General features: G+C 38.1%; 1 protein-coding gene across 1 annotated transcript in view; it reads left to right on the top strand.

Moving 5' to 3' along the window:
- The window catches only part of tmtc2b (transmembrane O-mannosyltransferase targeting cadherins 2b), an 80,486-nt gene extending 66,713 nt beyond the window's left edge, over positions 1 to 13,773 (top strand). The window contains exons 9-12 of the mRNA XM_072385409.1: positions 2,041 to 2,122; positions 3,905 to 4,019; positions 7,439 to 7,502; positions 11,617 to 13,773. Coding sequence (XP_072241510.1) covers positions 2,041 to 2,122; positions 3,905 to 4,019; positions 7,439 to 7,502; positions 11,617 to 11,796 — 441 coding nt within the window. The 3' untranslated portion in view covers positions 11,797 to 13,773. The remainder of the gene's footprint in view (positions 1 to 2,040; positions 2,123 to 3,904; positions 4,020 to 7,438; positions 7,503 to 11,616) is intronic.
- The last annotated feature ends 243 nt before the right edge of the window (positions 13,774 to 14,016 follow it).

Below are 14,016 nucleotides of genomic sequence, written 5' to 3'. Positions count from 1 at the left end.
TTTTTTTCATTTCTGTTTTGTCAGAGCTTGTGTCCCAAGGTGTTTTTTCCTTTTAATTTTCGAAAGTCTTGCACCATCACAAAATGTGCAAATGGGGTGACAGCTACAGCAGCAAATCAAACTGTGAACTCGTATGTAGTTATGAAGTTTAATCGGTGGGTTTCATTTGAAGAAATAAAAATTAAATATAGTAAGCATAGCAGCAGAATTGGCCCATTTTTATATCATTCACATCAAGACTTTACAGAATGAATCCTACTCATCACCATCAAGTAAGAGCTTCCATCCATTTCTTTAGTTTATAGCTAAACTTCTGACCAACTACTTGACACTCTCAGAAACTAAACATGGAGTCAACTCCCACTCTTGCAGAAGCACTCTCATTTAATTTCTCTCAAAAAAAACTATGACAAAAAGGATAAATAGTGCTAATTGAATTTCATGATTAATCACAGCAACATACAAAGAAAAACAGTGAGTTATAATCTAAAAAGTTCAGTTGGAAAAGATTGTCATTGCCAGGGGTTCAGCTGTGAAATACCAGAACAAGTGATGTAACAAAATGCCTTTCAAGGGACAGAAAGACCTCCAATAAAATCCCTTTAAAAACGAGTAATGAAGAATGAGACCCCAACTGCCATATATCTTACTTTGAGCTTTGCCTCCATTAATATACTTAGATGTGTCTCAATCCAAATGTTGCATCCAGTCACAACTGCAAATCACGAGTGTGAAAGCCTCATTCTGACTAACAGATGTGAGCCTCTGTTATTATAAAAGCAGCTGGCCCTCAAACGTACACATTCCTTCATCTGTGAATACAACTACAAAAATACACAGCAGTGATGCTTTTCAGATGGGACCTGTGATCACTGCTTGGACGCCATCAGCTCTATTAAACATATACTTTGCACAGGCCTTCTTTTCTGCTGCATCAAGGGGAAACTGCACTGAAATATTTACATTAGAAAACGTATGTCTTTAGTAAAGCTCAGCTCACTGAAAATGTAGTTGTTTGACTAAGTATACTGTCATTAATGCTACACTATCCTGGATAGATCTGAGCTCATTCTTCAACATAACAAATCTAATTTGCCATATTTCAGTATAAATTATCTTCACTGGCTCACACACTCTTTATACAACCTCCATCCCCCTTTTTTGTCCACTGCTTTTGTATATTTCCTCAAGCCTTTGGACCGATAAAACACAAATTTGACAATATATTCATGAAACGCCGTTAAACATATCTTGGACTAAAGTCATACAGATATTTACATTATTGATGCATCCACTTTTATTGATGAATGCACATCGTTAATCGTCGATAAGACTGCATCTGGTGCCCAACTTAGAGCATGGATTTGTCAGCCCCAGCTGGCACTTCTATTGGCCAGCTGCTCTGTTCTGTTTGAGCTGCGATTGGTTGCATGTCGCGGCCCAAGGGGCTTAAGGGAGCTCTTTAGGTCTGCACGGCGTAAATATTTCTTCTCCTCATCATGTTGTTCTCACCCTCCTAGTGTGAATTTTTTTTATTTCTAAAAGCTGGAACAACATTACACACATAGATAAAACTGTAGTGCATGTGTGTGCTGTATTTGTCAGTGAACCTAAAAATGTCTTTGGACAAATGAGCCTCTCCTGTCCCTCCCACTGTAACACTTCCCTGTTTCATTCCCTATGCACCACTCTTCTTTTCTTTTTTTTTCATAGCGGTCAGGCCACACACGGGCAATTGACAGTTATGCTCTGGAAGTGCTGTTTGTACAGATAGAAGTGTGTAATGAATGAGGCTTGCCAAACATGTCAGTGTGTACTTTGACGGATGAAACATGAGCTTGAAGGAGTAACGCTCGTTGTCAACATTTTTCATGTCTGTTTATTAGGATATATTCTTAAGCAGGTCTGCGGTTGTTAGAGGGACATTAGGTATAAACAAAGATATTCTAGCAGTTGAGCTGAGTGCTGTGTTTTTATTATAAGAAGTTTTGAGGAGTGGTTGAAACAGTAATGATACTGTTTTTAATCGTCCTCTCTCAGGGGCAGAAAACTGAAGCAGAGAGGTACTTCCTGAAGGCCATCCAGCTGGATCCCACAAAAGGCAACTGTTACATGCATTATGGTGAGTTTTGTATTTCTTCTTTCAATTTGACATATCCTGACTTTGTCTTTTTTCAAATATTTGATCTGGCAATTTAACACATGCTTGCGGCACACAAAAGCAGGAATGTACAATTTTGGCAGATTTGTTTGGACAACAGTGTTTGCTGACCCTTTTGACACTTCTTCCTCTAAACATCCATAATCGCCGTCTCTACGGGGTTAGAGGAGGGTCAAAAGAAGATAGGATGATTTCCTCACATTGTTCACTTTGATTTTATGAATATGTGGAACGTGACAATGTCAGCATACCTCTTGTCTTCCATTATTTTCATGTGCATCAGACGAACTGCACCGCCATCTCTCAGGCTTAATTGTTGTCATAGTAACCTTAGGTTTGAATAAGCTTTTAAGTTAATTACCTTCTGCCATTAAAAGCCTCTAAAATGTTGTCTGCCTGAACCAGCATTTTAAAGTGATGTGTCAGCTTCCTATCACTATCATGCCAAGTTGAAAGTGTACTTTCAGAGGATCAGTATACATCAAATATTTATGTTTTTAAGCATTGCGTCAAATTTGTACCATAAAACCATATTGCTCTACACAAAGACGAATCCTTTCATGAACATGTTATATATATTTTCTAATTTCATATATAATACAACATACATGTGTTATGTGCTGTTAGACATGAATTGTTTTAGGTGGCCTGAGTTGTGCCTTTTTTGATCATTATTGAATGTAATCACCCAAACTACTACCCCATTTGTGTCAATTACAACTTAAAGAAATGAAAGAATATGAGGAAATTACTTCATTTTCAGCTAGTCAGTCCATCTAGCTATTTTCTGCTGCTTAATAAGGTAAGGAAATAGTAATTTTATTATTACCAGTAAGAAATATAGTTATACATATGGAATTAATTATACGATGTATTCCTTTAATGACACTAGAAATAAAACAAATTATTGGGTTAGTCTAACCAAAACTGGATATTTAAAATGCATGTAAACGTAGCTCGACTCAGCTGTGAATGAACTGTTCTGACTGTTTCTGTTGGTTTTGACTTGCTTTGCATCTGATGAATATTTAAAAATACCTCTAAAAGTTTCTGTACTATCGGTTCTATTTCTCAAACTTTGAGTGCCCTGAGGAAACCCAAAACTACAGTACATTTTACACATTTGTCCAGAACCAGGACAGTGTCTGTTTTTTTATGTTTTTGGCTCTTTCTTTTTTGCCTACAGATTTGTTTTAATCCATCAAAACCGAAGAACAAGTTTACACTCAGTCATAGTTTTAGGTCTCACTTTAAGTCTGTCTCTTGCTCCAGGCCTATAATAGGGGCTACAGTTTCATCCATGGTTATTAAGGAAATCATTCTTAAGTTCACTGGATACTTTCCTTCTACAGTAGTCGAGCTAACCAAAATCAACAGGGTATTAATTTCTCTGTATTCTGGCTCTCACCAAGGAGTCTGCCCCTGGTCCATGGCCTTGTCAGGCTTCCATAATCCCGTCTGATTAGGCTGCTCCACAAGGTTGACTGCAAGTCACACCTATAAAGAGACACAAACCTCCTTCAAGAAACTTTTCAGAAACAGTTCTATCAAGGTTAGCAAATCTGAACTAATGGCTGTGAGAAATGCCAAAGGAGGGATGGTTTGTTGCACTCCTCTAGTGTTTCAGCAAGTTGTCCCTGTGCTTTAGCCAAAGGTAACATTATTAGACCGCATATCCCTCTGTGCCTCTGTGAGGATCCTTTAGTGTTTTAATAGTGTTGCCGTTCTCTTCTGCCCTGGTAGGTCAGTTTTTACTGGAAGAGTCACGGCTGCTGGAAGCAGCAGAGATGGCAAAGAAAGCTGCACACCTCGACAGCGGAGAGTTTGATGTGGTCTTCAGTGCAGCCCACATGCTCAGGTAAGTCTCTGATTTGATTTTTTCTTTTTCATTGTTTTTCATTTCCAAACACAGTGCAAACACATGCAATGTGTGTATTTTATTCTGTGGAGATAAGATAGATAGGCTACAGTTTTCCATGGCTCTATGTGTGAGAGAGGGAGGTCTGCTGTCTGCACGGTTTATCCAGGGGCTTACACTGCTCCGTAGCCTGAGTGATTTACTTGGCTGTACTTTGTAATCCCTCTTTCCAAGCAGTGAGAGCCCTTGAACTGCCGCTTTGTCTTTTCACTTATTGCAGCTGTACTGCAATAAGCGCTATAGGTTCTAATGCCGTCTCTCGGACTTCATATATGTCTCCATCTGTCTCACTCAGTCGCATCGGGTTCTTGCAAATACTTCAAAGTATGCTTTCAAATAAGGGCAAAGTTCATGAGCTGTCTGATGAGCTGATGAGCCTGAGCCGAAAAGCCCTCAAGCTGTTACGTTTGTGAACATGAGCCACGAGTGGAAATGAGTAAATAAAGCAATTTGACAGCTTACCAAACGCTGCTCAACTGACTGAATTAACCTACAATATCATATTAACAAGTGTAGAGATCTTTGCTTAAACTCATATGGGTGACTCTGGGCTTTTTCTTATTGAGATTATAGCTGCCTGCTGTTAGGAAATCGTCATCTTTAAGTCGAGTGCCTGAAAACTGTTGGCGCTTTGTCTACAATTACAGTCGTGCGGCACAGTTCTGAAATTCTTGACTTGCTTCATTTAGATTCGTTCTTCGCTCACCAGCCCTATCACACAGGATCTAAACCACCAACTGTTTTCAGTATAGAGAGCTACTTCCAGGGTCCAGACCCCTGGCAGCTAAAGAGGGCTTCAAGCAGTGCTTGGGTTGAACTGTTCTCCGCCTGCTTGGCATGGGGTCTTATCCTCCATAGCTCATGTTCTTTATGTGTTTATCTTGGACACAGACATGGAAAGGCCCTTGGTTGATGGAGACACGAGTGAATCTACACAGAGAAGGAAAGAGATTACAAGAAGAAACAGAAGCTTACAAATGTGCGCATGTCATTTATTACCCTCTTGGGCCTTTGGTTTTTGACCATTTGGCTTCCAAACTATTAATTTCCCTCTGCCTCCTTTGAACAGTTAGTTTATTTTTCTTAATATAGTACATGTTTATAGTGCGACTGTAAGCTATATGCCTATGCTTCTCTTTAATCTGTCAAATTTCAAAGAAAGTGAAAAATAATGAATGCATGTGAATGAAAAGTAATGAAGTACAATCTTCAGATATTGTACACAGAAAACCAAATGGAAGTGATATAAACCACAAACAAGCAGGTTATGCCCTAATAGTTTAGCCCATAAAATGCCTTCTAAACCACGCCTTATATTATTACATTTTGCACCATATTTATCAGCATGTCATGATATAAGTTATGCAAATTATACATATATGGCTGGAAGTGGTAACATTGGTTTATAATGATAAACCTGGAATAGCAAAAAAAGGAAACTGGTATCAAGTTAGATTTGGTGCACTGCACATGGAGTTCAGCCCTAAGGGAAGATATGCGTGCTTAGTGTAGCATCCTAACTTCTTACTCTAACAAGATGTAATGCTCTGCTTGAGACAGATGGGAAGGCTGCAGTTTAAGCACAAATATCTGGCTTTTGTTGAAAATGCAATTTGCTCATGCAGTCATTTGTATCCAACAATGGCATGCTTACAGGCAATATCTGTCAGTGTTGTGATTTACGCTTGTGTGGGGTTAATAAACTATCCTTTGACAACAAGACAAGATGATCACTAGTTCAGCTGCTTATTTGAAATATTGTCAAGAAGTTTTGCTTCCTCAAGGGATATTTTTCCTCCATTCATTTATGCTCTCTCACTCTCTGATACTATAGTCTCACACGACTCCTCCTCAGTTGACAGCCAGGCAGTGGTTTACATATTAGGCCCCCACTGTCCAACAATAAGTGTTGTCATGACCTGGAGCCAGACAGCTCCGGGAGTTCCTGTTCCTCTTCCGGTCGGCTCTCCAGTTCTCTTATGATGATGTCTGTATGATTATGATATTGTGAAATTTCTCAGAATATTGCTTTTTCTACACACCTTGCTGGAAAACAAGCATATGGTTGTGGTTGGTTGTGAAATCTACATTGTTAATCTCAGTAGCGATTCAGCTTCTGAGTGTAAGTAGATTCCAGCCTCAGAGTTTCTGGTGTGGCTGTGGGCTCTTAAGTTGGGAACTCACAGCAGCAGAAGTGCCACGCCACATCATTTGATGAATATAAAAATGTGTCATGTTACTCTTTGACACGCTTCACATACAAAAAGGGAAGTTTTGTGTCCTACACCTGATCAAGTAGCCACAGTAATTGAGAATAATGATTAAAATTCTGAAAGAAAAAATCATTCAGCACACAAAACTTGGTCATTATTAGCAGATCTTTGCATTTTATGCTACCTATTTTCGACTTCCTTTAGCCTTTTCTGTCCGAAAGTCATTGATTACACAGCTAAACATTAAGATTTCACAAAACAGTCAATTTTGATGCCAAAATTGAACACTATGTGTGTTCTAAGGTCACTTTAACTCTGATCTGGAACCATATAGATGATGATCTCTTAAAAGACTCTGACAACCAAAATTAAACTGGCTCCAAAGGCTTTGCTTCCTTTGATCCTCAAGACTTAAGTGGCTCCAAAGGCTGCCATCAAAGACTCTGTCCTTGACTTTGTCAAAGATCTCTGTGTCAAAGATAAATGATTTGCATTAGTAACAAACGTTACCATCAATGAAACACCTGAAGCTGTGGACCATGAAGGTGATTTCTGAGAGACCAGATCATTAATTAGAGAAAGTGTTTGGCTATAGAACAGCTGTAGGCCAGTGTATTCAGTATCAATAAACAAAACTGTGAATTATGAAGGAAGATAAGAAGTGTAATATTCAATATTCCTGTCTTCACTGCATTTTTCATGTTAATTAAATCCAGATGTTAATTAATGACAAGCCATCTTGTTTTGGTGTATCCATTCTTTATGATGAGATGATTATTAGATTTGTGTTTCCTTAGTTTTTGCACACCTTCGCTGTCTCAGCATCAGTCCAATATGGGAATATGTTCTCTCAGACTAAACAGAAAGTTACTGTGAATATTCCACACAAATGCCCTGGCCTCGTGGTTCTGTTAGATCAGAAAGGGCTTGTTGTTTTCTGCACAGATGTTATCAGGTGAAAGATGCTATCGAAAGAGAAACCTACAAGCGTTTGGATACAGCTTTTCCCATCCCTCATGCTCTTCCTCCGATGTTATTTTCTCACTGACCCCAGAGCACCAGTAAACACACGGGTTCAAGGCCTCATCCGAGGACAGGAGTAATAAAAATGAATAATGATTGCCTCTCTCTTTTTTCTCTTCTCAGACAAGCCAGCCTAAATGAGGCAGCCGAGAAGTATTATGGACAAGCAGCCAGCCTCAGACCAAACGTGAGTAACACTGGGACTAGCTATTCTTCCCCATTAGTATTTACTCTGATGGACACTTTGCAATCACCGTCAGGGTGGCTTTCCAATATCATTACTGACTGGTCTGCCTTCTCACAACGGCCCTCTTTGTCAGCAGAGCTCAGAGTAATGAGGGCTAGGTTTTTACTGAGCTCAGAGCTTTGCTTGTGCAACATCCATCAACAACTTCAAAGGAGGGACCAGGGTAAGCAGATTGGAAAGAATAATGATAATAACACAGCCAGGGGACTGTGACATCTTGAAAATGAATAGGATTCAGTCTTTAAGAGCTCTGACAGGATGGGTCAAGTTGTTTAAGTGAGGGCCACAGAGAGGGGAAGTATGTTTAGCTTATGGTCACCCTGTTTGTACTTGTGTCTCGATTGGAAAAAAACAATTTTGGATTAATGATCAAATATATCCTGAATGTTATGCAGAGTTTGTGATTTAGCTTTGCCCACACACAAACCCTTGTATAAGATATACAAACAGTGACAAACAAGACAAACAAAAACTTGAGAGGGATAAGACCTCACATTTCCACAGAAGCCATGGAGTTGGGCTCCGATTCCATTTATTGTTTTATCGTCAATATGTGAGATTGTGCATTTTAACGTCTAATTAAGTCCAGATAGAAGATTAAAAGAATATTTTCTCCGTGGCTCAAGCTCAAATGCATTCATTAATGATGAAACTTAATTGTGGGGCTTAAAGTGGATTGTGGGAGTTTTTCCTGCAGAGATTCTGGATTCGTTGTAAATCTTCATTTGATTCAGTTTACCTTTTTTTTCTTTTTCAGCTTACACCATTTAAGAGTCACCACTTTTAGTACATTTAGATCTATAAAATGAATGTGTTGCGTGTTTTGTCTTTCCCTGTAATTAATTTCTAGGGCAAAATCAGTGCCACGTTCACTGACTCTGACTGTTTTGTAGTATAATTACAAACACACACACACACACACACACACACACGCTGATGTCCACATCCAAACAGTGAGGGACTTTTTCTTTGTTCCTACATGGTTACTTTTGTTTAATTTCCTTTCTGCCAGTTGTATATTTTACAGCTGAAATACCACTATAATTAGGCATCTTCATCCATCTTTATCAATATTATCCTTTTTCCATCTGATGTTACTTGACTTAAGCCATGCATCCTGGCTATCTTCATTTGTGGCTTTGTGCTTTACCGCAGTTTGACTCTTCAGTCTCCAAAGCAACTTCTGTTTTATATTAAAGCACATAAGTTTGCCCATTCTAATTAAAAGAGAGAGTCATTTCCTCCATTTAGTTACTTCGTCCTTCAATACTCTCTTTCTGTCTTCCTGTCTGATTCTCAGGTAGAATGAATTGCTCTCTGCAACCTTTGACATTTCTCCTTTGAGTATTTCCCATTTTATATAGATATTCTTTGCTTAAATCCTATCTGAAGTCATGACAGTCAGGTCAGTCTCTAACTTATCTTTCCACACTGTCAGATATTATAACATGAGTTTCTTTACAGTCTGACCATGCTCCTGTGCAGGTAAACACAGGAATGGACTTTGTTCTTAAATCCAGCTAAAGGCTTATAGTTTATTAGCCTTTCCTACAACCTGTGTCATCTCTTAAAAGAATATTTTAAAATATATTTTAGATATCTTTTAGATAACTTTATCGCCCTGGGCAAAAAAAAAAGAAGAAAAAAAAAGATTGAATTGTCTCTAAAACAGAGGAATCTCAACAAAAAATGTCTTAAAAAGCCCAGCAGGATATTCTTTTGGCCATTCTCTCAGTTACTTATTTCAAAGACTCTCAGAGTTATGAACTGTGTTAAATTGTGAACTCAGTCACCTCACAGACTGAGGCTAAGGAATAAACCTCACCTCTCTTGACATAGGATCTTCACAAACTCCACAAAATTGTATTTAAGCTATAATTTTCCAATATGCACCTACTTTTCACCTACAAATCTTGAATACAGTTTTCATGTGTGGCCCTCTCACTCCACTTTAAATTATGTCCATATGTATAAACAGATATATTTTTGCCAGCAATTTTCTGACTGGTAGAAATCACAAACTTGCAAATTGATCCCCAAGCGTTATTTTGTGGTTTGACCTTAAAACGGTGGGGTCAAATAGAAGGTAATTCATAGCACAAACAACCTCAGAATTACCCCGACCATTAAATTCAAGAACTGTGGCAGCTTCAGAAAAACGGAGAGGAGGGTTTTACAGAAAGGGTTGTAAATTCAATACTTAAAATATAAACTTCAATCATGACCGTGCAGAGTGCATTACAAATGGTGGAAGGTTTGGTCATTGTCAGTCTAAACTTGAGGAAAGGCATCCATTGCATGTCTTTTGAATGTTGATGGAAAATATGTCTCCTTTCTTAGAGAAAATGTGATTATCTATAGTTGTCTTGATTCATGCATCGAGGTAATTCTGCCAAGGAAAAGGAGCATTATGGTTCCCACTCAATTTCTCATGCATGGAACATCACTCATCCCACATTGACATTGGATAAACAGAGGAATGTTTCTAAGGTTTTCTACGTGTACTGGGTGTAACAGCCCAGAAAAAGTGGGCAATGTCCAAAAAGTAAAATAAATGGTAAAAAAAAAAAGTGTAAACATCACCAGATTCACCAAAGTGCTGAAGGTCAAACAGTCAGTGGCTGCTTGCAAGTATTAAAATTAGTCCTTTGCTGAGTTTAGTCACCTAACGTTTAGTTAGGCGACTTTTTAAGCGCTTGAATGACTTGATTGTTAGTGTTTAGTGACTTTACAGACAAAAAAAAGTACTATCCATTTGAAAGTGGTAAGTACTGGACTGAAAATAAGGGAAAAAGCAACCAATGATCAAAGAAAAAAACAAAGAGAGAGGGGAGGATTGAGACTTTTGCAACATACTGGATGTCAAAGCAGTTTATTAAATACACTTTTCTCATAGTCAAATTATGTTGCTTAGATAGTTATTCTTGATTTAAATTCTTGAATTAGACTTTAAATTGAATTTAAAATGATTACTAATGATTTTGACTATGTCAGATGACAAAATCAACAAATTAAAACGACAAAATGTCAAAATCCTATAGTCATGTGCCAATCTCTCATGTGATAATGACAGGAAAAAGTCTCAAGCATTGAGAGAAAAGCACATTTTTTTTATTAAAGGAGTATTCTGTGAATATTCCTTTGAGCCCATAGCTTACAGTTTCATAAATGACAATATTCTGAAGAAGTAAAACAGAAGCTTCTCTGCAGAGTTAGACCTTTTTTTCCACAACCAAACCAAAATGGGGATCAGATGTGACCCCCCCCCCCCCCTCCTTTTGCCTGCAAACTTCGTGTTCTTGGCTTGATTGCACCCCAGGCACTTTTCCTGTACTTATGTCCTCATGACTCATCCATTGCACAGATGATGATTTTACCCCTTGGCACCAGCAAGAATAAACTTTATTATTCAAAGCGGTGGTTGCTCTTTCTGACATCTACGGCCACAAACTGTACACAGTCTGGGTTATCTGACCTACAGTCTGCTGTATAGACTCATATGATGATACAGTGTTTTATTATAGTGAAAAAATGTTGTTGCATAACTTTATTTAGTCAGCAACTTTGGTGTTATTCTTGCATTTTTGGAACAACAGCTACGGCTGTCAGAAATAATACAAAGTTTTTCTGTTTGGAGCTTCATTCCCTGCATGTACTCATATGAAAAACCTCAAGTCAAATTCCATTTCCTGATAAATTATTAATGCTCTCAAAGTGTGAATAGAGAGGCTGCATTATTCATCAACCCCCTGATGTGGTGAAATTTAAATTTTTAATCAAATTATGTTTGCAGTCCAAACAAACCATTTTAGGTCAGTAAACGCCTGTAAAGTCTTTGTATCCTCACTCTCGCCATGTCCCTGTGAACTGAATCAATGTATCTATACGTACTCTATGTACTTCTCGAAAAAAGGGAAAGACTTTTGCATCGGTTCTTTTTTTCAGAGAAGAGTAGTGAATGTATCTTTGGATTATAGCTTTACACCAGCTTAAAGTCCCGTTTTCAAGCTGAAAGCGTCCTGAAATGATCTCCTTTTTTATTTGTTTGTTTCAGTACCCTGCAGCCTTGATGAACCTCGGAGCCATCCTCCACCTCAATGGAAAACTGCAAGAAGCTGAAGCCAATTACCTCCGAGCACTTCAACTGAAACCGGATGACACTATCACTCAGTCGAATTTGCGTAAGCTGTGGAACATCATGGAGAAACAGGGCCTGAGGACCACAAGCCCCTGAATTCTCCCAGTCTGCCTACCTGCCATCTGCGTGCCAGACCCAAGGGAAGAACAGCCTACGCGCAGCTCATTCCTTTTTTTCATCCAGGAGAGATGGATGAGAATGAGGAAATAAGTTTGCACAGAGAGGGTATGACTGTGCCACACAGCCCTCCTAAGAACTTCTGAGCTTTGCAAACACCTCAGGCAGCTTTCCTCAATATTGCTTACAGTTAGGCAGGCGCTACTTGGTATTTGGACTCTTAAATACCTTCTTTAAAGTGAGTGCTCTCACAGAATCCTTTTGCTTTTTTTGTTCTTTTTCGAGCTCCTGAACTCAAAGTGAGACCACAGGTACATCCTTCCAGCAGTGTGAGATATCACAAAAAGAATTAAAAGAATCTCATGCACTGCACTAAGGGTAGTTTCTGCTTTCACCAGGTGTTCCATCTTGGTAATAAAGAATATGTGGAGACCTGAATACTGCCCAAAATCCCCAAATCAGTTAATATCACTTAGATCTCCTGTCTCTGTACTGTTTTGCGTCCTAAGTGGATCACTTTGATTTGCTCATGAGATTACAAACGCTTCATAGTGAAGTTACAAACGACTATAACCATTAGAAAAAGCATTTGTAATGGATGTCCTGATATTCAGTGAAAACTAGAAACAAAGGGAATTTAATTTGTTAGCCATTCCTGCACAACATTAGCCCCTAAAAGCTTCTAAAAAGGCTGAATATTTGCCATATGTTTAAAGAAAAAAAAAAACATATTTTTAACGACTTAAAGTGAACACTTTAAGTCGTTAAAAAGGTGATAAATCTTCGTTGGTGTAGCATACAAGGTGCACATAAGCTGCTTTCTGCTCTGCAGTTCTTAAGAAGTTGCTATGGTCATGTTTTTGGTCAAAAGCATTATAAAGCTATCATTAAAAATATGAAGCTATCTTCCAAGGCAAAACAAAGAATGCAGATGTTTAAGTTTTAGGTTCACAGCCTCAGCCTGAAGCTTTTAGAAAGATGCGTGTAGACCTGATATGGTCCTTCTTGCCAAAAACAATAGCTATACTGTTGCAAAACGTTTAACTATAGTACAATGCCCAGTCACAGTGCATTCAAGGGAAATGTTTTAATGCCTTTGGTTTGGAATAAAGTTATGTCATTATGTTTGTATAAATTAATCCTAATATATATATATATGTACAATGTTTATAATATGGCGGAATTATTGCAGCAAAAGTAGCCACAAGTAAATTTGGAGCTCAGTTACTGGGCAAGTATAGTTTGTCACATTACAGGCACAGGTATTTCCAATACTGTCTTTCGGTCTCATTTGTACATATTTGGCATAGTTAACATCAGTTTGTTTGTTAATTCTCATCATTCAGTAGCCGAAGCAGCACCTTCATGCAAGTTGGAGTTTGAACAATATTTGTAATTATTTGTTTGTAGTTGGCCACAATCCCCCTCATTTATCTTTTTGTCTTCAGTTCATTACGTTGTAAATAATTGCTCCGTGTTACGTAGCAACAGAACCAGCTGGCACTGTGTTTTTACCTGTAAAATGAAGGAACTCGGTCAGAAGGAAGTTGTGTATATGTTTGTGATCCACTATACTTTAGTTTATTATAGATTAACATCTGCACATGGAAGGTAAAGACTTTGATATACAATGTGTCACCTGTTGCAGTCATAATGCTGTCAACAATGTTGTGTTTTTGACTATAATGGCGATAGGGAGATGTTAAGTAAGATGCTGTTTGTGAGAAAGAAATGTTATTGCTTGAGTGACGATGTAAAAAAGTTTTCACTCTGTGTCTCTGCTCAGGGATCTCAAGCAGTGGGCTATTGCAGAAACAAGTTCACAGAGCGTTTACTAAATTAAAATGTATTTTTTAAAAGTTGTTGTATTTGTATAAATTATCATGCTCTGTAGCCCTTTCTCATCTTTGTAATATAAGAATGAATGATGTGCCAGAGTAAACCTTTTCTTCCCTATGTTGCTTTTTTTTTCACAATAAATTTATGTGTCCTGCTCTCTTGGGTTCTTATTTTTTTTAGATCGGAGACTAATTCCTGCATGTCACAGATAAAAAAAAAAAAGAAAAAATAGATAAGAGACAAAGCTCTATGAGATTTCCTTTGTATCCATGCAAATATTAGACCTCATAGGGTGGTCTTCCATGCTGTTGTACAGTTTTACAGGGCATTTAGTCTGCCACTGCAAATTTGCTTAAATGT

This window comes from Leuresthes tenuis, unplaced genomic scaffold (assembly GCF_036924035.1).
Source record: "Leuresthes tenuis unplaced genomic scaffold, fLeuTen1.0.hap1 SCAF_5, whole genome shotgun sequence".
Taxonomy (NCBI): domain Eukaryota; kingdom Metazoa; phylum Chordata; class Actinopteri; order Atheriniformes; family Atherinopsidae; genus Leuresthes; species Leuresthes tenuis.
The sequence above is the reverse complement of the archived record's forward strand: the minus strand, read 5'-3'. Positions and strand labels throughout refer to the sequence as shown.